The 23,764-nt window shown below is 53.4% G+C and overlaps 1 protein-coding gene across 1 annotated transcript in view; it reads left to right on the top strand.

The window, feature by feature from the left end:
• Positions 1–23,764, top strand: part of LOC148821631 (voltage-dependent T-type calcium channel subunit alpha-1I-like) — a 70,250-nt gene that overhangs the window by 36,431 nt on the left and 10,055 nt on the right. The window contains exons 9-27 of the mRNA XM_088930502.1: positions 3,786–3,937; positions 5,726–5,911; positions 6,253–6,370; positions 7,998–8,153; positions 8,246–8,336; positions 9,010–9,170; positions 9,454–9,981; positions 12,176–12,276; positions 13,038–13,161; positions 14,162–14,230; positions 15,073–15,251; positions 16,210–16,336; positions 16,618–16,743; positions 18,377–18,466; positions 19,612–19,804; positions 20,905–21,056; positions 21,173–21,282; positions 21,800–21,933; positions 22,544–22,614. Coding sequence (XP_088786628.1) covers positions 3,786–3,937; positions 5,726–5,911; positions 6,253–6,370; positions 7,998–8,153; positions 8,246–8,336; positions 9,010–9,170; positions 9,454–9,981; positions 12,176–12,276; positions 13,038–13,161; positions 14,162–14,230; positions 15,073–15,251; positions 16,210–16,336; positions 16,618–16,743; positions 18,377–18,466; positions 19,612–19,804; positions 20,905–21,056; positions 21,173–21,282; positions 21,800–21,933; positions 22,544–22,614 — 2,868 coding nt within the window. The remainder of the gene's footprint in view (positions 1–3,785; positions 3,938–5,725; positions 5,912–6,252; positions 6,371–7,997; positions 8,154–8,245; positions 8,337–9,009; positions 9,171–9,453; positions 9,982–12,175; positions 12,277–13,037; positions 13,162–14,161; positions 14,231–15,072; positions 15,252–16,209; positions 16,337–16,617; positions 16,744–18,376; positions 18,467–19,611; positions 19,805–20,904; positions 21,057–21,172; positions 21,283–21,799; positions 21,934–22,543; positions 22,615–23,764) is intronic.

Here is a 23,764-nt window from a genome sequence, read left to right as displayed (position 1 = left end):
GAGGAGCCCCTTCCTGCTGAAGAGGATGCTGGGACTGGGGAGGTGTCAGCCCTAGTAGAAGGGAATGATACAGTAAGCCTACAGTAAGAGGGCTACAATGCCAACTGCTGGAGGCAAGAAAGAACCCCAAAATTGGAGACAGCAGGGGGGGTCCCCGATTGAGGAAAGCACACAGTTCCGATTCGGGAAGGCTTCAACGGGACCCTCAGACTGCCAAGCCACAGCCCCCCAGATCGCCTTGCTCCTCACTGGAGCGTTTCCTCCTGCAGACGGACCCCGGGCACCGAGGGGGGCAGAGGCCAAAGGAGTAAAGGAGTCCGCTGTCATGAATCCTTGCAGTTTCTAGAAAGCGCTGTGTCAAGCTGGCTGGCAGGGACAGGCGGCCCCAGCCTTCCCCTGTCACCTCGCTGAGCGAATTCGCAGGACAAGTCCTCCGGCCTGTGTCTGAGGTCGCGGTCAGTCAGCGCCGGACTCCAGCTGCCGAGCCCGTCCTGCTCTGTGATACGCGCTGCGGGTGGCACATCTCAGCCCCCTGCGTGTGCCAGCGGACCTCTGGGGTCGTGTTCTCGTCGATGGCTAACGCGAAGCATTGTTTGCAGCTCCGCGGTGCCTCTCTATCTCCCCCCTGCTCGCTCGCTCTCTCTGTGTCAGTGTGTGACCTCAGGGCTGAGTGCCGCAGTGATGCCAGCCAAAATGCCATGCTCTTCAGTGACCTTTCCAGGCTGCTGTCGCTTTGACCACCATCTCGGACTTAACCCTCTCACGGACAGCGCAAGTTAAACACAGTACAGCCCCTTCGTATTGGAAGAGAGAACCTTACTGCAGACAGAACTCCCCTAGTTTAGCCTGGGTCGTACAGTATGTTCATATCATGTGTGATAGGATTTGTTGCAAAGAAAATTTCATTCCTGTAATTACCTTATAGTATATAGCAGTGTGAGTGTAGCAATGTCTGTGTTGCGATGTTGCTGTGCAGTAGCTGTGCTGCAGTGCAGTATCTGTGTTGTTGTGCAGTATCTGTGTTGCTGTGCAATAGCGGTGTTGCTGTGCAGTAGCCTGTGCTGCAGTGCAATAGCGGTGTTGCTGTGCAGTAGCCTGTGCTGCAGTGCAGTAGCCGTGTCGTTGTGCAGTAGCAGTGTTGCGGTGCAGTAGCAGTGATGCTGTGCAGTAGCAGTGTTGCTGTACAGTAGCAGTGTTGTGGTTCAGTTGCAGTGTTGCAGAGTTGCTGTGCAGTAGCAGTGTTGCTGTGCAATAGCAGTGTTGCGGTGCAGTAGCTGAGTTGCAGTAGCAGTGTTGCTGTGCAGTAGCAGTGTTGCGGTGCAGTAGCTGAGTAGCAGTGATGCTGTGCAGTAGCAGTGTTGTGGTTCAGTTGCAGTGTTGCAGAGTTGCTGTACAGTAGCAGTGTTGCTGTGCAGTAGCAGTGTTGCTGTACAGTAGCAGTGTTGTGGTTCAGTTGCAGTGTTGCAGAGTTGCTGTACAGTAGCAGTGTTGTGGTGCAGTTGCAGTGTTGCGGTGCAGTATCTGTGTTGCTATGCAATAGCAGTGTTGCGGTGCAGTAGCTGAGTAGCAGTGATGCTGTGCAGTAGCAGTGTTGTGGTTCAGTTGCAGTGTTGCAGAGTTGCTGTACAGTAGCAGTGTTGCTGTGCAGTAGCAGTGTTGCTGTACAGTAGCAGTGTTGTGGTTCAGTTGCAGTGTTGCAGAGTTGCTGTACAGTAGCAGTGTTGCTGTGCAGTAGCAGTGTTGCGGTGCAGTATCTGTGTTGCTATGCAATAGCAGTGTTGCGGTGCAGTAGCTGAGTAGCAGTGATGCTGTGCAGTAGCAGTGTTGCTGTGCAGTAGCAGTGTTGCTGTACAGTAGCAGTGTTGTGGTGCAGTAGCAGTGTTGCAGAGTTGCTGTACAGTAGCAGTGTTGCTGTGCAGTAGCAGTGTTGCTGTACAGTAGCAGTGTTGTGGTGCAGTAGCAGTGTTGCGGTGCAGTAGTTGTGTTGTTGTGCAGTAGCTGAATTGCTGTGCAGTAGCTGTGCTGCGGTGTTGCTGTGCTTCACAGTAGTACAGAACACCTTATCACGCACGTGCTCTTGCTGCCATTGTCAAGCCTCTTTGTTTTATTTTTAATTCATTTAGAGACAGGATTTAAAACATATACAACATCATCAAAAATGATGTCCCATGAGTCAACAGTTCGAGCACGTGCTTTTCTCTGCTTCCACCAGAAAGGCCCATGCCACAGCAGAAGCAGTAAAAGACTGGTATCCCGGAGGCTGCTGTCTGTCTGTCGGTCTGTCTGTCGGTCTGGTGGTTGTCGCTAGGAGCTGCTGGATAATGCCCAGCACAGGCACATGTGGGAACCCTGCTGCCTGCTCTGTGCTCTGCTAGAGTCGCAAACCCCGCCAACACCTCGTCCGCAGCGCTGCCGGATAGCAGGCTGCCCTTCGCTCTCCACTGTAAATATCAGGCTGATTGCTTTGGGGAAAATGTGGTCTATTACTCCAGACACCGTATGACATCATATAACATCTTACAGATACTTAGATACAAAAGTTTAATTAGTTCACTGTCTGGCAGCGTGTTTTAGGGCTCACACATAAATCACACAAAGGTGCAGGTTGAGCCGGGGACTCGAGCAAAGCCGAGGTTATTGTGTTATGAAGCTGCAAAGCCCGGTTTCGGATTCTCCCCGCCCCCCACCGTGACTCGTGGTTTTTAACCCCTCCTAAAGCGACACGGAGGCAGAACTTAAAATAGTCAAACCGGCTGCAGGCTCCTTTGCCGAGCTGAAGGTGAGAAAATGAGGCACCACAAGAGGGTCCGGCACCCAGCTGTGAGCTCATCTCAGCTGCCCTGCTGACCCGACAGGCGAGCGGTCAGACCCCTGCGCTGCTCTTGAGGGCTTGAGTTCAATCGCAGGCGTCTGAAGACCCGCTTGTGCAGAGAGATGCCACGGTTGTGGTTCCGTGCGGCTGTCCAGAGGGCCGCCGGAGCTGGACGGGCCGAGGTATTTCCTCTGCTCGCCAGCGACCCCTGGGTCAGCACACGCGCTGGCTGTGGTCAGCGAGGGCCAGGCCTCGTCCCCGGTCAGCACACACTCTGGCAGTGGTTAGCGAGGACCAGACACCACGCCCGGTCAGCACACACTCTGGCAGTGGTCAGCCTGGGCCAGACACCACCCCCGGTCAGCACACACTCTGGCAGTGGTCAGCCTGGGCCAGACACCATGCCCGGTCAGCACACACTCTGGCAGTGGTCAGCGAGGGCCAGACACCACGCCCGGTCAGCACACACTCTGGCAGTGGTCAGCCTGGGCCAGACACCACCCCCGGTCAGCACACACTCTGGCAGTGGTCAGCCTGGGCCAGACACCACCCCCGGTCAGCACACACTCTGGCAGTGGTCAGCGAGGGCCAGACACCACGCCCGGTCAGCACACACTCTGGCAGTGGTCAGCGAGGACCAGACACCACGCCCGGTCAGCACACACTCTGGCAGTGGTCAGCGAGGGCCAGACACCACGCCCGGTCAGCACACACTCTGGCAGTGGTCAGCCTGGGCCAGACACCACGCCCGGTCAGCACACACTCTGGCAGTGGTCAGCGAGGGCCAGACACCACGCCCGGTCAGCACACACTCTGGCAGTGGTCAGCCTGGGCCAGACACCACGCCCGGTCAGCAGACACGCTGGCAGTGGTCACACCTGACCGATGGCTGTGCCAGTGGTGGCGGTGATTCACCTGGAGGGACGCCACATGCGCGCTGCCCACACTCTGTCTCCTCACTCCCCCCCCACAGCCGGAGGAGCTGACCAACGTGCTGGAGATCTCCAACATCGTCTTCACCAGCATGTTCGCCCTGGAGATGATCCTCAAGCTCACCGCCTTTGGCTTCTTCAGCTACCTGAGGAACCCCTACAACATCTTCGACGGCATCATCGTCATCATCAGGTGAGTGGGGCTGCCAGCATGGGCCACGTGTGGTGTTTCAACCACAGGGCCCCGTCATCCTGAAGTTAAGAAGGGAGTGCTGCCGAGTGCCATTGAGAGCTCTGGTTTTGAACTCTGTTGCTGCTGGCCTCTTTGTGTAATGGGGTGGCGTTGCCTGTCTTATCTTAGCGTTAATAAGCACTAAGAATACATCCAGCACGTAAAGCGCTACCCGCTGCAGGCCAGTGTGCTTCTCTGACACTGCTCTCTTCACTCCCCTCTCCCCCTCTCTTCTATCTGCACTTTCCCCTCTCTCTGCTGCTACCACCTGCCCCTTTTCTCCTCTATCCTTTCTGTCTGCCCTTCTCTCTTCTCCTCTTCTCTCTCCCGCCTCCCTCTGTCTCTCTCCCCTGGTCTCCTCTCCCCCCCTGGTGTCCTCTGTCTCCTCTCTCCCCCGGTCTCCTCTGTCTCCTCTCTCCCCCGGTCTCCTCTGTCTCTCCCCCGGTCTCCTCTCTCCTCTCTCCCCTGGTCTCCTCCTCTTTCCTCTCTCCCCCGGTCTTCTCTGTCTCCTCTCTCCTCTCTCACTCTGTCTCCTCTGTCTCCTCTCTCCCCCGGTCTCCTCTCTCCTCTCTCCCCCTGGTGTCCTCTGTCTCCTCTCTCCCTCGCTCTCCTCTCTCCTCTCTCCCCCGGTCTCCTCTCTCCTCTCTCCCCTGGTCTCCTCTCTCACCCTGTCTCCTCTCTCCTCTCTCCCCCTGGTGTCCTCTGTCTCCTCTCTCCTCTCTCCCCCGGTCTCCTCTGTCTCCTCTCTCCTCTCTCCCCCTGGTGTCCTCTGTCTCCTCTCTCCCTCGCTCTCCTCTCTCCTCTCTCCCCCGGTCTCCTCTCTCCTCTCTCCCCTGGTCTCCCCCCTCACCCTGTCTCCTCTCTCCTCTCTCCCCCTGGTGTCCTCTGTCTCCTCTCTCCTCTCTCCCCCGGTCTCCTCTGTCTCCTCTCTCCTCTCTCCCCCGGTCTCCTCTGTCTCCTCTCTCCTCTCTCCCCCTGGTGTCCTCTGTCTCCTCTCTCCCTCGCTCTCCTCTCTCCTCTCTCCCCCGGTCTCCTCTCTCCTCTCTCCCCTGGTCTCCCCTCTCACCCTGTCTCCTCTCTCCTCTCTCCCCCTGGTGTCCTCTGTCTCCTCTCTCACCCTGTCTCCTCTCTCCTCTCCCCCCTGGTCTCCTCTCTCACCCTGTCTCCTCTCTCCTCTCTCCCCCTGGTGTCCTCTGTCTCCTCTCTCCCTCGGTCTCCTCTCTCTTCTCCCCCTGGTGTCCTCTGTCTCCTCTCTCCCTCGGTCTCCTCTCTCTTCTCCCCCTGGTGTCCTCTGTCTCCTCTCTCCCTCGCTCTCCTCCCTCCTCTCTCCCCTGGTCTCCTCTCTCCTCTCTCCCCTGGTCTCCTCTCTCACCCTGTCTCCTCTGTCCTCTCTCCCCCTGGTGTCCTCTGTCTCCTCTCTCCTCTCTCCCCCTGGTGTCCTCTGTCTCCTCTCTCCCTCGCTCTCCTCTCTCCTCTCTCCCCTGGTCTCCTCTCTCCTCTCTCCCCTGGTCTCCTCTCTCACCCTGTCTCCTCTCTCCTCTCTCCCCCTGGTGTCCTCTGTCTCCTCTCTCCTCTCTCCCCCGGTCTCCCCTGGTCTCCTCTCTCCTCTCCCCCCTGGTCTCCTCTCTCCCCCGGTCTCCTCTCTCCTCTCCCCCCTGGTCTCCTCTCTCCCCCTGGTGTCCTCTGTCTCCTCTCTCCTCTCTCCCCCGGTCTCCCCTGGTCTCCTCTCTCCTCTCCCCCCCCCCCCAGTGTGTGTGAGATCATCGGCCAGTCCGACGGGGGCCTCTCGGTGCTGCGGACCTTCCGGCTGCTGCGGGTGCTCAAGCTGGTGCGCTTCATGCCGGCGCTGCGCCGGCAGCTGGTGGTGCTGATGAAGACCATGGACAACGTGGCCACCTTCTGCATGCTGCTCATGCTCTTCATCTTCATCTTCAGGTGAGCGGGGGGGGGGGGGGGGCCGTGTGCAAGCTTCGCTTTTCACAGGAGGGGCTTCCTCATATCGCAGCGAGGTGTCGTTAGTGTAGGCGGAGGGCAGCAGCCCGTGACTCCTTCGCTGGCCCAGCTCTGCCCCCTTTCCTGTTCATTAACTTAAACAAGTGAGAGATCCTCTTGGGTTTGTCTCTGGCAAATCCGAGTGCAGCGCACACTTCCAGTTCTCCGACTGTGAGAAGACAGTCGGAGATTACTCCCCTGGGCGCGGAGAAAGCACTTCGCAAGCAGATACCGTAGAGGGAGGACTCCTCGACTCCCACGTCCCCTGTCTGTGTTTCCGGCAGTATCCTGGGGATGCACATTTTCGGGTGCAAGTTCAGTCTGAAGACGGACGCCGGGGACACGGTTCCAGACCGGAAGAACTTCGACTCGCTGCTGTGGGCGATCGTCACCGTCTTCCAGGTACGGTAACCGGGTCCGCGAGGAGGACGCGGAAGTGGAGACGTCGAGCTGACCAGCGGGCGTGGGGGATGTGTGTATCGGGCAGGCGGGCGGGCGATTAGAGTTAGCCTCTGCTGCTTTGACATTTCCAGCCGCGCGCCGGGACCCTCGCGTTAAATCTCACCCTTGAGGCAGGCCTGCGTGTGAACGGCCGCTAGCTACCAGCTGGGCCCATCACACAGGCTCCTCAGTTAAAACATTTGCTACAGAGCCGGGGGGAAAACTTTCCCTTTAAAAGAAAAACAGTTTCCCGTTTTGTTTTAATAATTAATAATAATTCCTTACACAATTATATCACTTTTCTGGACACTCCACTCAAAGCACTTTACAGGTAATGGGGAATCCCACTACCACCACCAGTGTGCAGCCCCACCTGGATGATGCTCCAGTCCGCTCCCCACACACCAGCTCTCAGTGGGGAGGAGAGCAGAGTGATGAAGCCAGTTCACAGAGGGGGGTTATTAGGAGGCCATGATTGGTAAAGGCCAGGGGGTAATTTGGCCAGGACAGTAGGGGTTACACCCCTACTCTTTTCAAGAAATGCCCTGGGATTTGTAATGACCACAGAAAGTCAAGACCTCAGTTTTACATCTTTTCCAAAGGACGGCGCTTTTTTTACACTATAGTTCCCTTCACTATACTGGGCCATTAGGACCCACACAGACCGCAGGTGAGCACCCTCTACTGGTCCCACTAACACCTCTTCCAGCGGCAACCATAGTTTTTCCCAGGAGGCCTCCCATCCAGGTACTGGCCAGGCTCACACCTGCTGAGCTTCAGTGGGGAGTTGCAGGGTGATCTGGCTGTTTTTGCTATCTGCACCGATCCGCTGGAGCGCTCCGGTTTCCCGGCTCTCCTCGTATCGCAGAGAAGCGGAGCTAGCCAACAGCAAGATGAGCGTGACCACCTGTTAGTCCTGTGTGCTGTAGCAGTGAAGTGAGAATTAACAGCACTAGCTGTAACTGTTAATTCCCTTCCGAATCTAGCAGTTTCTGGAGGATGTGCTCTCTTGTCTTCGTTGCATTGTGGGGATGTAGAGACGTTGGCTCCTTCAGCTCCACTGCCAGAACAGTGCAGCCCAAGGAGATGGGAAATTTGTAGCAGCAGGAGCCCCTCCTGGCCCTGCGGGGCTGTGGCGTGGCTACCACTGTTCGTAAATACTGTTCCCAAGCCAGCCTTAGCAGAAACGTCAGTCGCAGTGAGGCATGTCCAAGCAGGAGCTTTGCATTAAGAATCCCCAGATCTGGGGGGGAAGTGTCCGATGTCACCCCCTGGGTGTCCCACGCATGCGTCTCCTCTCGCCAGCTCGTGTGGCCTCTTGTGTGTCCGGCTGCTGGCTTTAGGGCATGCAAGGTGCTGCCTGGACTCCCGACCCCGGGAGACCCGCAGGACAGAACCGGCCCAGTTTCTGCCTTTGAGTGCAACTCCTCGCCAGCCCAGGCCGAAACGAATCAGGCAGAGATCTGAGGGGGAGGGAGGTCAGGGCCGCCCAGGGATGAGATACATCGCGATGTTGGTGACAGTGACCCCTGCTGGCCGGAGGAGGTCAGCGCGGCCCTGTATTAAGCTGTATGCGGGTGTGTCACAGATCCTGACGCAGGAAGACTGGAACGTGGTGCTGTACAACGGGATGGCCTCCACCTCCCCCTGGGCAGCCCTCTACTTCGTGGCCCTCATGACCTTCGGGAACTACGTGCTCTTCAACCTGCTGGTGGCCATCCTGGTGGAGGGGTTTCAGGCGGAGGTGAGTGGCAAGCCACACCAGGGGCACAGGCGGAGCGACCCCAGAGAGGGTCCGAGACAGCCACTTCCTCTCTCTCTCTCTCTGCGTGACAGGGGGACGCCAACCGCTCGTACTCGGACGACGACAGGTCCTCGTCTAACTTCGAGGAGGGCGAGAAGCAGAAAGACTCCCTTCAGCTCTCAGGTACGCCGGCCTGGGCGCGATCAGACCCTCAGGCAGATGGGAGGCAGCAAGTGGGCCTGTCCCATTGCCTCTCAGAGAATCCTGCCCCTTTCTCTTTTCCTTCACCCAATTATTGGTTTAATTAATTAGACCTTTTCTACAAAGCAGCAGATTTTGCTACTTCTCCTCCTGTTTTGATTAATCGGTCACTCCACCTTTAATTCAGTCTCTGTGAAATATTGTTAACATGTGTAATTCTGCTCTTGTTATCTCATTGTCCGGGGCTGTATTGTAAATGTTGTACAGTATCCCGTGTCGTGCTGTATTTCTTTATAAAACAGCCCTGTGATAATGCAGGGTGCCCTGGATGGAAGGGACTGCCAGAGTATTCTTTCTAAATTGAACAAGAAAGAAATCGCAATGCTTTTAAATAAAACCTCAGAAGGGTTCGAAAGCTGTAATTAAACAGCCAGTATCTCAGTTCAGGGTCCAGTTTAGTAAGAGTGTTGGTGGACAGTAAGTCTCAGGGTCCTGGGGTGCCAGCGGCCAGGATTGGGGTGCAGTGTGTCCTTGTGAAGTCGGAGTGGACAACAGCGCGTGTTTCCTGTATTAGCTCGCGCCTGGCTGGCTGAGCTCGAGCTGCCAGGTCCGCCACCGTCATCGGGCTCCCGATCTGCCCTTCCCTTCACTCCAGACCCCAAGATCTGCACTTTGACCCCCAACGGCCACCTGGAGCCCGGCCCTGTGCCTTCCTCCAAGGCGCCGTACGCTTCGGAGAGGTTGCATTGGAGCCTGGGTTCGAGGAAGAGCAGTGTCATCTCCCTGGGCCGGGCCAACCTGGAGCAAAGGTCGCTGGTAAGGACAGCTGCCCAGCTCTTTAACGCATCTAGTAGCCAGATCTCGTTTCTCCTCCAGGGAGACTGCTTGATTTTACCCTGTAAAATAATTGAAGATAAAACACGGTTTGATGATCTGTAATTAACAGTATTTTAATCGTGTTTTCGAAACAGGTACCTTCTAGTTCTCTCCTGCACAACCATTCCTTGCTTCTCCCCTCATGCAAAAAGACGGATGCCTAATGCAAGAAATTGCACATGGCTAATAAAGTGATCTGATCTTATCTTATCATGTGTTACAGTGCGGCAGGCGCAATTCCCACTACCACCACTGGGGGCGCCCTCCTCAGTCCTCCTGGAGCCGGAGGTCCAGCTGGAACAGCCTGCGCTGGCCCTCTGTGGGAATGGGGATGACCGTGGTGGGGGGAGGCGGCGGCGGTGGCGGCGGAGGCAGCAGTAGCGCCCGGACCCGGAACCCCCCCAACCCCGCCGAGCACGAGTCCCTGCTCTCACACCCCTCCCTCCCTCGAGCCGCCCTGCCCGCCCCCATGGCACGCCACGTGTCCGCCCACCCCCCACCGCCCCCCCGGCGGGACCGGCGCGCCCTCTCGCTGGAGCTCCCCGAGCTGCTGCAGGTCCCCGGCGCCCCGCCCCTCCCCCAGGCTCTGCAGCGCAAGAAGAGTTTCTCAGGGGCACAGGGGGCCCCAGGGGATCACCAGGACTGCAACGGCAAGACCCCCGGCCCCCAGCAGCAGCACCTCCTGGGCGAGGTGTTCCCCCAGCTCAACACCCGAAAGGAGAGGGAGGAACTGGAGGAGGAGATCGACTACGTGAGTGTGAGAGGCTGAACAGCATAGCGGAGTCATGACAGAATAACAATAACAATAATAATAATAGTTCCTTACACTTCTATATAGCCCTTTACTGGACAGTCCGCTCAAAGCTCTTTACAGGTAATGGGGAATCCCACTACCGCCACCAATGTGCCATTGGACCCAACCTGGATGATGCAACGGCAGCCATCAGTGGGGAGGAGAACAGAGAGATGAAGCCAGTTCAGAGAGGGGGATGATTAGGAGGCCACGATGGGTAAAGGGCAGGGGGTCATTTGGCCGGACACCAGGGTAACACCCCTACTCTTTTCAAGTAACGCCCTGGGATTTTTTGATGACCACAAAGAGTCAGGACCTCAGTTTTACATCTCATCCAAAGGACAGCACCTTTTTTTACAGTATAGAGTCCCCATTACTGTACTGGGGCAATAGGACCCACACAGATCACAGGTACTGGCGCAGGTACTCACACCTGCTTAGCTTCAATGGGCTGCCAGTTGTGGGTTGCACACCTTGACTACACACAAAAACCTGCTTAGGACAGGGGTCAGCACTTCTTCACCTGCCCTGAAATGAAGAAATGCTTCAGATTTATCTCGTCTGTCTGCTAAACTAATATGAAATCCTGCGCCAGTCGGCTTCTGTCTCAACAGCAGTGTGTGATGGACGGCGCTGTTGTAGAGCCCAGGGTGATCCATGAATCTGCCTCTGCTGGGAGGCGACAAAGCACAACTTTCAGGCCCTCTCTCTCATTACCGTCAAGTCCACATGACCGCGTGTATTGCTCTTTTAAAGTGAATTGGTTCTTATAGCCCCCGGTGAAACACAGTCAGTGTGACATTGTCCCACCAGGCAATCCACTAATATCTAAATCTGGAAAATGGCTGGAAAACCATCAAAGGTTAGATAAAAACACACTGCTGCTGTGATGCAATCTGTATGCCGGTTCAAGCAGGTTGAAAAAAGGATCTTGCTGTCTTCCAGTGCACAAAACAGCAAGATTGGCGTCTGTTTTTCGCCCCAGTTATTTGTTAGATATTTATCACTGGCCATTAAAGATATGAAATGAGATGGGAAGAGGAGACCGTTCAGGCAGTCATTCCTGCAGTTCGCTTTCCATTTATTGAGCTAATTATTTGGGGTAAAAAGGCAAAATCTCATGTGTTTCGGTCTTTCTTATTTGCTAATCGAATAATGCCTGTAAAACCTGCAGGGCATCTGTCTCTGTACTGTTCTGGACTGGACTGGACAGGGCCTCTGTCTCTGTACTGGACTGGACTGGACAGGGACTCTATCTCTGTACTGGACTGGACTGGACTGGGCCTCTGTCTCTGGACTGGAGAGGGCCTCTGTCTCTTACCTGGACTGGACAGACTCTGTCTCTGGCCTGGACTGGACAGGGCCTCTGTCTCTGGCCTGGACTGGACTGGGCCTGTGTCAGGACCTGGGCCCTGAGGACTGGTGCAGACCAGCTGTCTGTCCTGGCTCTTTGGAGCACCCACTGTTCGAATCTTCTGAATGCACCCTTAACGGAATGAAGAAGTGGTTCAATTAGATGTCTTTTTCATGTAAGGACAGTACTGCACAGTGAAGATAGACATCATAACACATTGGATGTAGATGACCAGTTTTCTTTCAGATAAAGGCCTGGTACACACCCAGGTGTGGCATGTCAAGAAATAGTAACTTTACTAGATCAATCAGGGTAAAACTGACACAAATCGGCTATAAGGTAAAGAGAAAAGTGCTCTTTAATTAACAGTGTGCAAATATTCAAAATGCAAAATAAACAAAATTCTTCTTGCGCTTCTGACTAGACCTCTTCAGTAGTCAAAGCTAACACAGTCCTTGTCTTACTTCTTTCATTCCCTCTGGTACAGTTTACATAACAGACGGCAGATGGTGATTGGCACTGAGGGCTTCCCCTCCCTGGTTTTTAAATTGTCTACAAGCCAATGGTCTTGTACCGACAGGTCAGGTGATTGAGGGCATCCGCTCATTCCCCACAGCATTCTGGGGATTGTAGTTCAAACAAGGAACTCCCTCATGTCTGAAGCCATTGCCCTCGCTCAAGGCCCAGTTAAGGACGTGTGAGCTGGGAAGTCAGTGTGGATGCTGTCCAGTAGACTCCAGTAGCCAAGTCCAGATCTGTGCTGGTTCAACATGCGCCGCTGTTGTGTCTCCCTTCCAGAGCCTGTGTTTCCGAATCCAGAAGATGATGGAGGTATACAAGCCAGACTGGTGTGAGGCCAGGGATGACTGGTCCGTCTATCTCTTCTCCCCACAAAACAAGTCAGTCTGCCCAGTGATCGGGGGGTGGGGGGGGGGGCGGCGGTTGGGAAGAGGTGTTGGCAAGCAGACAAAGACTTTCTTGAGTCCATCCACAGAAGAAACTGGCCAGCCTGCGACCCCTTGCAATTCAAACCAATGCTCCAATCAGCTTGTTCCGTATTGAATTGATATTCAGCTGTTTCAGTATAATAGTCATAGTCTCATTAGCTTTTCTGTCTGTTTTTTGAAGATTTCTACCACTAATCTTCTAACAAAAGTGACTGATCCCTTTGTGTTTTCAATTAACTTTATGTATAGCTTGTTAAATCCCTTCCCAGCTCTAATGGGGTCACTGCCCTAGTGTCACCTTATTTTCCAGCAGCCGTGGGTGAAACGGAACCACACACCTCTTTTGCTGTCTTTTCCTTGTTTCCAGCTTCAGTGTGTCAGGAGAGTGCTGGAGCTGAAAAATACAGCTTAATAAATATAAATGACTTTGTTTCCTGGATCACACATGATACCATGCAACCTTTGCCCCTCTGTGGCAATGTTTCTAGCCCTCCGTTACCATGTAGAGTTGATCATAACCACTGTACCAGTTTTATCCATATTGTACTGGGATGCAATTTAGAGCCTTTTGCATCAGATAGAAACAAGATAGGAATTAGTGCCAGATGTTGGCATCCCTGTCTATGACCGTGTGAAGTTCTGGATTCATCATTTCTGTCTTTCTCTTCCACTGACTGTTCGCACTTCTTCTGTGGTTGGCACTGTTCTCGCAGGTTCAGGCTGCTGTGCCAGTCCATCATTGCCCACAAGCTCTTTGACTACGTGGTCCTGGCCTTCATCTTTCTCAACTGCATCACTGTGGCCTTGGAGAGGCCCAAGATCCACCAGGGAAGCCTGGTAAGAAAGTTTCCCAGTCCCAGATCTAGACCCAAGAGCATAGCCCAGAGATATCTGGCTTCTTAGCTAGGATTGGTCCCCAAGAGTACAGCCTGCCAACTACTCAACACAAGATCAGCCAGCCCACTGGAGTACAGTCTGGTGATCTCATAAAGCGACTCAATCCAAGACCGGTCCCCCCAAGTACAGCCTGGAGATCTCGTCCTGGTTCCCAGTTTGATACTAATCTCCTTGAGTACAGCCTGGAGATCTCATCCAGCTTCCCAATCCAAGATCAACTCCCTTGAGTATAGCCTGGAGATCTCATCTGCCTTCTAAGTCCAAGACTAATCCCCTTGAGTACAGCTTGGAGATCTCATCCAGCTTCCCAATCCAAGAGTAATTCCCTTGAGTATAGCCTGGAGATCTCATCCATTTTCCCAATCCAAGACTAGCCCTCTTGAGTACAGCCTGGAGATCTCACCCAGCTTCCCAATCCAAGAGCTGTCCCCTTGATTAGAGCCTGGAGATCTCATCCAAGGTTGCCCCTCCAGAGTACAGTCTTTGAATTCCATCCTGGTTTCAAATTGAAGATAAGATCCCTGGAGCACAGCTTCCTAGTCCGGGAGGAGCCCCTATTTCACAGAGATCAAAGCCAGGGTACTTCTTCAGGATTTACACCTGCAGTGATAATTCACATGATTTCTAAACAGTGCCCTGTACATAAATAAAACATTAACTGAAGCCAGTTTGAAATGGAAAGCAGACGTTCGTATTGCAAATGAGTGCCAAGGTCCACAAGTAAAAATGTGTGTGAGCGAGTGCCTAGTGTGTGAATCGGTTGTGCGGCACAGGAGTAGGTGTGTTCATGGTGGCCTCCAGACAGCATGCCAAGGTCCCCCATCGCTCCAGACCAGATAGCCTGTAGCCCACCCTGGCCACAAACCAGCCCCTACTCCTGCAACTTCCTGATGAGCCCTGAAGACAGAGGCAGTGGATTAATTCTGTGTGCTTTCCACAGGAGCGCCTCTTCCTCACCATCTCCAACTACATCTTCACTGCCATCTTTGTGGCTGAGATGACACTCAAGGTAAGGAGGTGATCTGTGTTTGTCCATCCATTTGTCCATGCATCCACCTGTTCTGTCACACTCCCACAAGGGCAGCAGTGCTGGTCATCCCTGGACTATTAGAACCCGTCTGACTGATGCTTCAGGGGTGGGATCAGAGTGGTCATTCTCGGTGCTGAGGGGTGGGCGGGTCAGGGGGCCAGGTGAGAGTCACCCGCTGAGAGCTGGCCTTGCCCTCGGTGTTTGTTGGGCTCGTGGACTGGCCAAGAGCATGCTTTTCAGAGAGCGAAAGCGAATGAGATCTTCTCTCCCTCTGTGCTGGTCAAAGCACGAGCACCGATTTGAGAAACGCCGGCTGCTTCCAAACTCAGATGGTTCCTGAAAACGCGCAGAGGACATTGGACGTTGGAGCTGATCTGCCAGTTTCTTCCTCACAGATGAAGCGCCTTGTTGCCCTGTGAATAAGGATGTGGTGCAGGAGAGGTTGGCTTCTGTGACTCCTTCCTGCAGGGCAATTCAACACACTGAGTGGAGTGACACTAGTGAATACACCCACAAGCAAAACAGGCAGGCCTGTCTGGATCTCCTGCACAACCCTGCATAATGACTTCTGCTCGGAGCCTTTAGTGGAGAAATCCCATCAGCTCCACAGGCTCCTGTGTCCCCCCCCCCTTTTGCAGGAATTGTCTGTTTCATGCACACACTGTGGAGCGGGCAGCTGGCCCACAGCTCCGCCCAGAGGGGGAATGTAATGACCACGGAAGGGCGGAACGGCCAAACGGAGAGCCCAGGCCTGCTAGGCTGACAGGAGGGCGAGAGTGGCGGGCCGCCCTCAGTGCTCGGTGTGTGTGCTCCTCGCGCAGGTGGTGTCCATGGGGCTGTACTTCGGCGAGCAGGCCTACCTGCGCAGCAGCTGGAACGTCCTGGACGGCTTCCTGGTCTTTGTCTCCCTTGTCGACATCGTGGTCTCCATGGCGGGCGGGGCCAAGATCCTGGGGGTCCTGAGGGTGCTGAGGCTACTGCGCACCCTGCGCCCCCTCAGGTACAGGGACTTGTGTGCGGCTGTTTGTGGGGCTTTTGCACGGACGGCACCCATGAAGCACAGGTGCCGAGACGTGGAAAAGCCCCATCAGGCACGTGCCGTCGATCTCACTGCGTACGAGCGGTGAGAGAGCCTTTCCTTTACTAGATCAAGTACCAGATCACGGCAGTGTCCCCTCTAAGCGCACACAGGTGATGAAATCAGCGCACACAGGAAATTGAACAGCGCACAAAAAATTAAATTCCCCAAAAAATATGATAATAAAACGAACAGGGTCATCAATTGAAAAATGCTAAATTGACCACATGAGACTGGCTGCGAGAGGCCCACCTTCGCTCTGTGGGTTATTATCGCTACTCGATCATCGATATCTCTGCTCTCGTCGTCTCGTACCTCCCTGCTCATGCTCGCTCCACACTCAGTCTCTCTGACTGGGCTCGTTGAGTCCCTGTCCCGGTCTGTTGGATCTCTATGTTTCTATGAGGATGACTATATTAAAAAAATAATAATTTCAGGTTTACAACTTTACATGCACTCAATTTAGTGCGCACACGTTTTAATCACTGGGGAAGAAATGTGTACAACTTGAAATTTTTGCGCAGACAGGCCATTAAAAATTAGAGGGAACTTTGGATGATGGGCAGGTGTATAAATAATGGCAACCTGCTCATGATCTGGTACTGGAGTACTCCTGTGCCTTGTGGGCTCTGCTCCAGCTGCGCTTGTTTAATTAGGCTTCTTGAAACCTTGCTGAACAGCTGTCTGGTTATAATGTTGTACTTTTGCCTCTGAGGTTTTGTTTTTAGTAGTGCAGTTAGTTAGAAAAGCACTGTAACACTGGAACTCCTCAGTCATGCAATTTTTCTCTTCCTTGATCAAGTCGCTTTGATCTCACTGGGTCTCCACACAGTATGGAGCATGGAGTCCTGACTCCTGTCTACATGTCTGTGTGCGGCAGGGTCATCAGCCGAGCCCCGGGTTTGAAACTGGTGGTGGAGACGCTGATCTCCTCCCTGAAGCCCATCGGGAACATCGTGCTCATCTGCTGTGCCTTCTTCATCATCTTTGGGATTTTGGGTGTGCAGGTACTGCGGTCTGTCTCTGTTTTAAGGGGCGCACGGCTGTCTGGTGTAATCCTGTACTTCCGGACTCATTTCTGTGTCTGCTGTGTATCCCACAATTGTAGATGCCGATCCGAAAGCTTTAGAGACATGCAAATAGTCCATAAAAAAGTGTGCGTGTCACTTGTTCTCTCCATTAGTTTACTGATCTCCACATTCTCACTGTCGTTTCACAGAGTTTTGTAAAAGTGTTTGCTTTGTGCTCTGTATCACTCTTCCCTCTGTCAATCTCCCCCCCACCCCAGCTCTTCAAAGGGAAGTTTTTCTACTGCCTGGGCCCGGACATCAAGAACATCACCAACAAGTCCGACTGCCTCCTGGCCAATTACAAGTGGGTCCATCACAAGTACAACTTCGACAACTTGGGTCAGGTGAGTCATCGCACAGCACTGCGGCACAAGCCCCAAGCAAGCCACTCTCCGTGTCAGCGTTACTGATGCGGAGCAGTTTCTATAAAAATACAAGCTCTTTTTAGTTCTTCGATTTCGAGATCAGTTCTCCGAGCCTGATCCCTGGGACACACACGTCTGTCAGGAGAAATTGCAGCATGGCTCCTGCCAGCTAACTGAGCCCTTAATTAAGCCTATTTTTAAAAATCTCATCTTATTCATTTTTGTTTCTGGTTTTCAGTTTCTGGTTTCAGAAATCTGCTGCTTCGGGTATATAATTGCCAAAATATGTACAAAAAATATTGTGTGTCCTCAATAATGTGCATACACTGTACATGTGATTAAACATCTCATGATAGGTTGTGAACTGCGCTTTTGTGATACTGTGCTTTGAAGGAGAGCTCCTGCAGCGATACAGTCCACTGTTGCAGTGAATCTATGCCCTCCTGCAGTGATATCCATACTGTGATTTACAGCAACCCGTGTTCATGCAGACACTGTGAAGCTACTTTTACAAAGTTATCATAGTTGATATGAGTTATGAGACTGCGGCTTGGCGTAGTGAGGAATTTCACAGTGCGGTCTGATTATTGGGGAGCACAGAGAAAATAAAGCCATGCATAGTGGTGAACAACGTAGAACATGTTAGAGACACTGGTCAGACATTGTGCTCCAGCTGTTTGTATGTCTGTAAGTCCTTCTCTTAAATATAGGGTAGCAGGGCTCTGAAAAGCAGAGCTTCATGCTTCCCACCACATCTGCTGCAGCTGAAAATTAATGAACTGTACAGTACCTTTCATTCTCTTCCCACGTCTCACAGTCGGGAACGCTACACTACCAGTATGGATGCAGGCATATGAAATGCATTTGTGGTGGTTTCTGTTTTCTCAGGTGCTCAGAGCGCCTGGCCTCGTGGTCCCATTTTTATTCCCTCTCCCTGCACCGGAGATAAAAGCCGTTCCGGTTTTTATCCTTGTCTAGTTTTTGTTTCGGATGATCTCCCGGCTATGGACTTTTGAACTGCTTCCTGGTTTCCCCTTCCGGATAGTTTTGGACTTGTTCGCCTGCGCCACGCCCCCCGAGCACCTGGAACACTGCCCTCACGCCCCCCAGTCAGTCACCCCATCCTGATCCTGTCGTTTTTCCCTGTTGCCGTTCTCCAGTCTCTTCCGGATTTTACCGTCTGCATAGGGTCCTGACCTACACGTCGTTACAAATACCCAAAGTCAGGCCGCCCCCTCTGTACGGTACAGTGCGTCATCTTGAGAGTGGATTGAGCCAGACTTTGACTCTGTCAGGGTCAGCAGACGCTGGGATTTTCAGAGCCCTGGTACTCGCTCATCACAGAGGCGTGTGTGCGAGGCTGTCTGGCTGTGACTAGCGAGTGAGAGCTGTTCATCCCCTTTTTGCCTCAGAGCAGGTCGGTCCTGTGCGTGCCCTTGGCCGGATTCGCGGGTCTGCCTCACCTGACATCTCTCTGATTGCCTCCAGTTTAATAACCCTGACCATGTCTGTGTGTGTGTGTGTGTCTGTGGCTTCATGTCTGCGTGACTCTGTGCGTGTGTGTATGTATGTCAACGTGTGTATGTGTGTCCTTGTGTGATTCCCACCACAGGCTTTGATGTCCCTCTTTGTGCTGGCTTCTAAGGACGGCTGGGTCAATATCATGTATAATGGACTGGACGCCGTGGGCATTGACCAACAGGTAAGAAAGGCCTCCCAGGCTTTCTGCACGCCATTCACTGCAGGGCAGTATCGGGGACACTCCTTGCAGCTTGTGTACAAAGATGATTCCCGTTCCAGGGCTGCTCGATCCATTTCAGGTTTCAGCTGCAGCCGGCTCTTGGACAAACCCTGCTGATCGCAGAATTTTTTTTCATATTGCTTGAAATGGAGCATCAAATATTTTAAATATCATTTTAATTGCAAATTTCTGCCCTGCGTACATTGTCACTGTAAGGCAGCACATCCGGCACGGAATGCTGGTTAATATATAACAGCCTGCAGCAGGTACCACCTAGGGTAGCTCAGACCTCTGTGTGTAGATATTAGAAGCTATCACATTAAGTGATACAGCACAGAATTAGAAGGAATTGTTGATAAAAGAAGCTAGTTAATTACAACCTTACAGGCAATCGAATTCCAGCAGTGAAATACTCTTGATATGATGCAGTAGCTGTGTCACAGTGTCACTGTGCTGCAGTAGCTGTGTCACAGTGTCACTGTGCTGCAGTAGCTGTGTCACGGTGTCACTGTGCTGCAGTAGCTGTGTCACAGTGTCACTGTGCTGCAGTAGCTGTGTCTCAGTGTCACTGTGCTGCAGTAGCTGTGTCACAGTGTCACTGTGCTGCAGTAGCTGTGTCTCGGTGTCACTGTGCTGCAGTAGCTGTGTCACAGTGTCACAGTGCTGCAGTAGCTGTGTCTCGGTGTCACTGTGCTGCAGTAGCTGTGTCTCGGTGTCACTGTGCTGCAGTAGCTGTGTCACAGTGTCACTGTGCTGTAGCAGTTCTGTTGCTGTACTACAGTAACAGTGTTACAGTGTGTTGCTGTGCTTTTCTAACTAACATCACTACTAAAAACAAAATCTCAGAGGAAAAACTAAAACATTATCATCAGACATCAGCTCAGTAAGGTTTCAAAAAGCTTAATTAAACAAACTCAGATTAACCAAAGCCCAAAAGGCACAGAGGTACTCCAGTACCAGATCATGAGCAGGTTTACAAATAAGGAGAGGCCTTTCTCACTGTTCATACTACATTCACTGCTCGGTATTGCTGTTCCCAGAAATCTCTTCCCACCTGCCCTTCTGTCTCACCCCCTTTCCCTCTGTCTCCTCTGTCTCTCCCCCAGCCTGTCACCAACAACAACCCCTGGATGCTGCTGTACTTCATCTCCTTCCTGCTGATCGTCAGCTTCTTTGTGCTCAACATGTTCGTGGGCGTGGTGGTGGAGAACTTCCACAAGTGCCGGCAGCACCAGGAGGCCGAGGAGGCCAAGAGGCGTGAGGAGAAGAGGCTGCGGCGCCTGGAGAAGAAGAGACGCAGTAAGAGACAGAGACAGGGACCCTGAGAAAAACCAGGCTGTCCCACTGGGAGAGGGAGAGACAGAGGGACAGAGACCAGTTAGGAGCAGAGACAGACAGGGACCCTCAGAAAAACCAGGCTGTCCCATCGGGAGAGGGAGAGACAGAGGGACAGAGACCTCTGTCTGGAGCAGAGACAGAGACAGGGACCCTGAGAAAAACCAGGCTGTCCCATTGGGAGAGGGAGAGACAGGGGGACAGAGACCAGTTAGGAGCAGAGACAGACAGGGACCCTGAGAAAAACTAGGCTGTCCCATCGGGAGAGGGAGAGACAGGGGGACAGAGACCAGTTAGGAGCAGAGACAGACAGGGACCCTGAGAAAAACCAGGCTGTCCCATCGGGAGAGGGAGAGACAGGGGGACAGAGACCGGTCTGGAGCAGAGACAGAGACAGGGACCCTCAGAAAAACCAGGCTGTCCAAGCAGGAGAGGGAGAGACAGGGGGACAGAGACCAGTCAGGGCCAGAGACAGAGACAGAGACCCTCAGAAACCAGGAGACGAACAAAGCTGTCCAAGCAGGAGAGGGAGAGACCTCGGAAGAGGGAGAAAAAGAAACACAGCGAATAACAGAAGAAGAAAGTGACCCCAGCACACAGAAAGCCCTCAGTTCAGTGCACACTTGTCACAACAATCATAGCAAAGCGATTTCTGGGTTTTTTTTTTGGAAAAGGAACACCTGCTGCTTTTGTAGGAGCGTTTCTCATTAGTAATCAGGCCAACACATTCCTGTTTGCTGTCCTGGTCCGTTCAGCACAAACGGGTCATGTCTTTACCCGAACAGCAAGGGCAGCTGTGATAGGGGGATCCAGCTGCCAGCGCACGGAGAGAGACCGGCTCGGCATGGCCGGCGAGGGCAGGATCTTACTCTATCTGTAGTTTAGCATGTGGTTCAAAAGTTCAGAGCTAGTGTACGACATAGTGGGGGACTCCCCGCGCTGTGCAGAATTGACTGCGGTGCGCTTTCCTCGCTGCGGGGACTCGGGAACAGGAGAGCTGCTTTGCAGTGATCTCTCCCTTGTGTCTACCTCCCCTCCTCCTGCCCCCCCCCTCCCACTCTCAGAGGCACAGAAGCTGCCCTACTACGCCAGCTACAGCCCAGTGCGGCTGATGATCCACTCTCTGTGCACCAGTCACTACCTGGACCTCTTCATCACCGTCATCATCTGCGTCAATGTGGTCACCATGTCCCTGGAGCACTACAGCCAGCCTCCGGTGAGTTCAACCCCCCCCCACCTCTCTGCAGGTATAGGTGGACCCCTTTCCGCCCCTACAGTATATCATGCCCACCGAGCCTGCACTCACTGTGTCTACCTCTGTGTCTGCGCCAGTCCCTGGAGACGGCACTGAAGTACTGCAACTACCTCTTCACCACCACCTTCGTCCTGGAGGCCGTGCTGAAGCTGATCGCCTTCGGGTTCCGACGCTTCTTCAAGGACAGGTACTGCCGCGCCGCCTTCATGTTCTCATCTCCTGTTCACGTACGCCCCTGGGTGTTCTAACACATAATCGAGGGCAGCACCGGTGCTGCAGGAGCACTGCGTTCCAAGTAAACAAAATGAAAATGAAAGCACCGCGAGCAGACCTCAGCGACTGAGCCGCGAAGTTCCCGTCCTGAACCGCGCGCGGCTCACCGCTGTGGAAACTGCGCGGTGGCGATTGAACCGTATCACGCCTCCTGGAGAAACTCTGCAGGATCGTGGGGCTGGAGCCCTTACAGCCCCCCCCCCCCCCATCCGCAATCCAGCGGTGCTCTCCCTCAGGAGAAACTCACTGGATCCTTCTGTACTGGTGGGGGGGGGGGGGGGCACATAAGTTGCTTCCTGCGCAGTCGACACAGAAGCGGTCCCGCCCAGGGCGATGAGGTCGTAGACTTCCTGTGCGCCCCGGCTGAATTCCCTCCCCCCCGTCGGCCCTCCGCTCGCGGTCACCCTGCATGTCCTTGTGCACTCCCCCAGGTGGAACCAGCTGGATCTGGCCATCGTGCTGCTGTCGGTGATGGGGATCACTCTGGAGGAGATCGAGATCAACGCGGCCCTGCCCATCAACCCCACCATCATCCGGATCATGAGAGTGCTGCGGATCGCCAGGGGTGAGTCTGGAGGCCAAGGCTGGAAGTGGGGACTGGGGGGAGTCTGTCTGCCGCAGGGCACGATTGCTGACTCCCTCTCTGTGCTCGGCAGCGTGGATGCGCAGAGCGAAGAGTCCAGATATAACTTAGAGCCGGCTCTCTGGGATCCATGGCAAAAGCTCTGAGTGTTATTCAGGAATAGATTTCTTCAGGAATATGTTTGCTACTTACAGCTATTGACCCTCCCTTATTGCTCATTCCAGCTCTCTTGTGTCTTTTGTGCTCTTTATGAAGATTATAGCTGGTCTTTAAGGCAGAGTCGTAACCCGAGTCTCGCATGCAGGGGATGTTTCTGGATGTATCTCGGAGAATCAGACTTCTCTCGAATGTTAGCCGCAGGACAGGGGCCTGGTGGTCCGGTGTTTAAGGCAAAGGTCTTGGATCGGACAGTTGTGGGTCTTTTCTGATGTAAAACTCAAAGAGCCCGAAAAGAACATAGAGCTACTCTCCTCGTCCTCTCTGTCTCTCTCTCCTCTTCTCTCATCTCTCTGTCTGTCTCTCTCTCCTCTCCTCGCCCTCTCTATCTCTCTCTCCTCTAATCACCCTCTCTGTCTGTCTCTCTCTTGGTCAGTGCTGAAGCTGTTGAAGATGGCCACTGGCATGAGAGCGTTGCTGGACACAGTGGTGCAGGCCCTGCCTCAGGTACGGTGAATGTCTCTCTCTGTCCTTCTCTCCATCGCCTTTCTCCTCTCTCTCCTCCTACCTCTCTCTATCCCCTTTCTCCTCTCTCTTCCTCTCAATTTCCATTCAAGAACCTTTTTTGGCCTGACTGGTGAATTTCAGTGTTGCCGAAGCGTGTACAAACAACACAACATCTACAGACATTTACAACACAGACACATCATAAGATGTTAACATACAACATGCAGAGCGTTACTGGGAGACGGGCTCAGTGTTCCTCAGGGTGCGACAGGAGATCACATACTGGGCTGCCAGTTCAACTGAGCTCCCTGCCCCAGGTGACAGAACAGCCCATGCATTGACACACGTTGACAACAGAGTGGCCGGTTTTAGATGAGTGGATTCTCACCCTCAGGAAAAAATCTCAATCTGGAAAGCGCCCCCTGTGAATATTATTGTAACGTGCTGCCTGTTTAACGTTTAGCCTTTGTTTCAATGATTGAAAGAGAGCACTTTGCCTGTATTTTTAGTTTGACCTTTCGTGGTATGGCCCTGATGAAGTACAGACTGGCCAGAAACAAAATGCATAGTCTTCACAGTTCCCCCCAGAGAGGGGGGCAGGTCTCTATCTCTCCATGCACTTTGTGCCGGTGTCTCAGTGAGACGGCATCTCAGTGGATGTGTTACCAGAGGCACGACCAGTCCTCCTCGGGGCAGGCTCCAGCTCATGAGATCCAGCCTCCTTGCTTGCGATCCAGGGATAATAAGTGGCAATAAAATCAGATGCTTTTGCCAAGACGTCCATCTTTCATTAATCTATATCCCTCCGCTGAATTTCAAGGACATCTGGAGAGTAATTAACAGGGGGAAGTGAATAATGAGCCCTTCACTAAATGCTTTATTGGGTAATTAGCAGGAAGGAGCGTTTTTTTTTTAAAAGAGCCTACTGCTCGAAAAGATGGATTTTTAAAAAATGAACTTCCTGTTCCATACAGTACCGTTCCTTGCAGGCTTTTGAACAAAAATGGCCAGAGATGTGCAGATCAGCCCCACGTGTCTCTCTGCGGCTGCTGGGCTGTGTGAGCTCCCTTCTTCCTGTTTGCCTCCTGACACGTCTCTCACCCCTCCGTGGCCATGCTCACTGTCCTCGCTGTCCAGATGTGTGTGTGTG

The sequence above is a fragment of the Atractosteus spatula genome, chromosome 13 (genome assembly GCF_055471065.1).
Source record: "Atractosteus spatula isolate fAtrSpa1 chromosome 13, fAtrSpa1.hap1, whole genome shotgun sequence".
NCBI lineage: Eukaryota > Metazoa > Chordata > Actinopteri > Semionotiformes > Lepisosteidae > Atractosteus > Atractosteus spatula.
The sequence above is the reverse complement of the archived record's forward strand: the minus strand, read 5'-3'. Positions and strand labels throughout refer to the sequence as shown.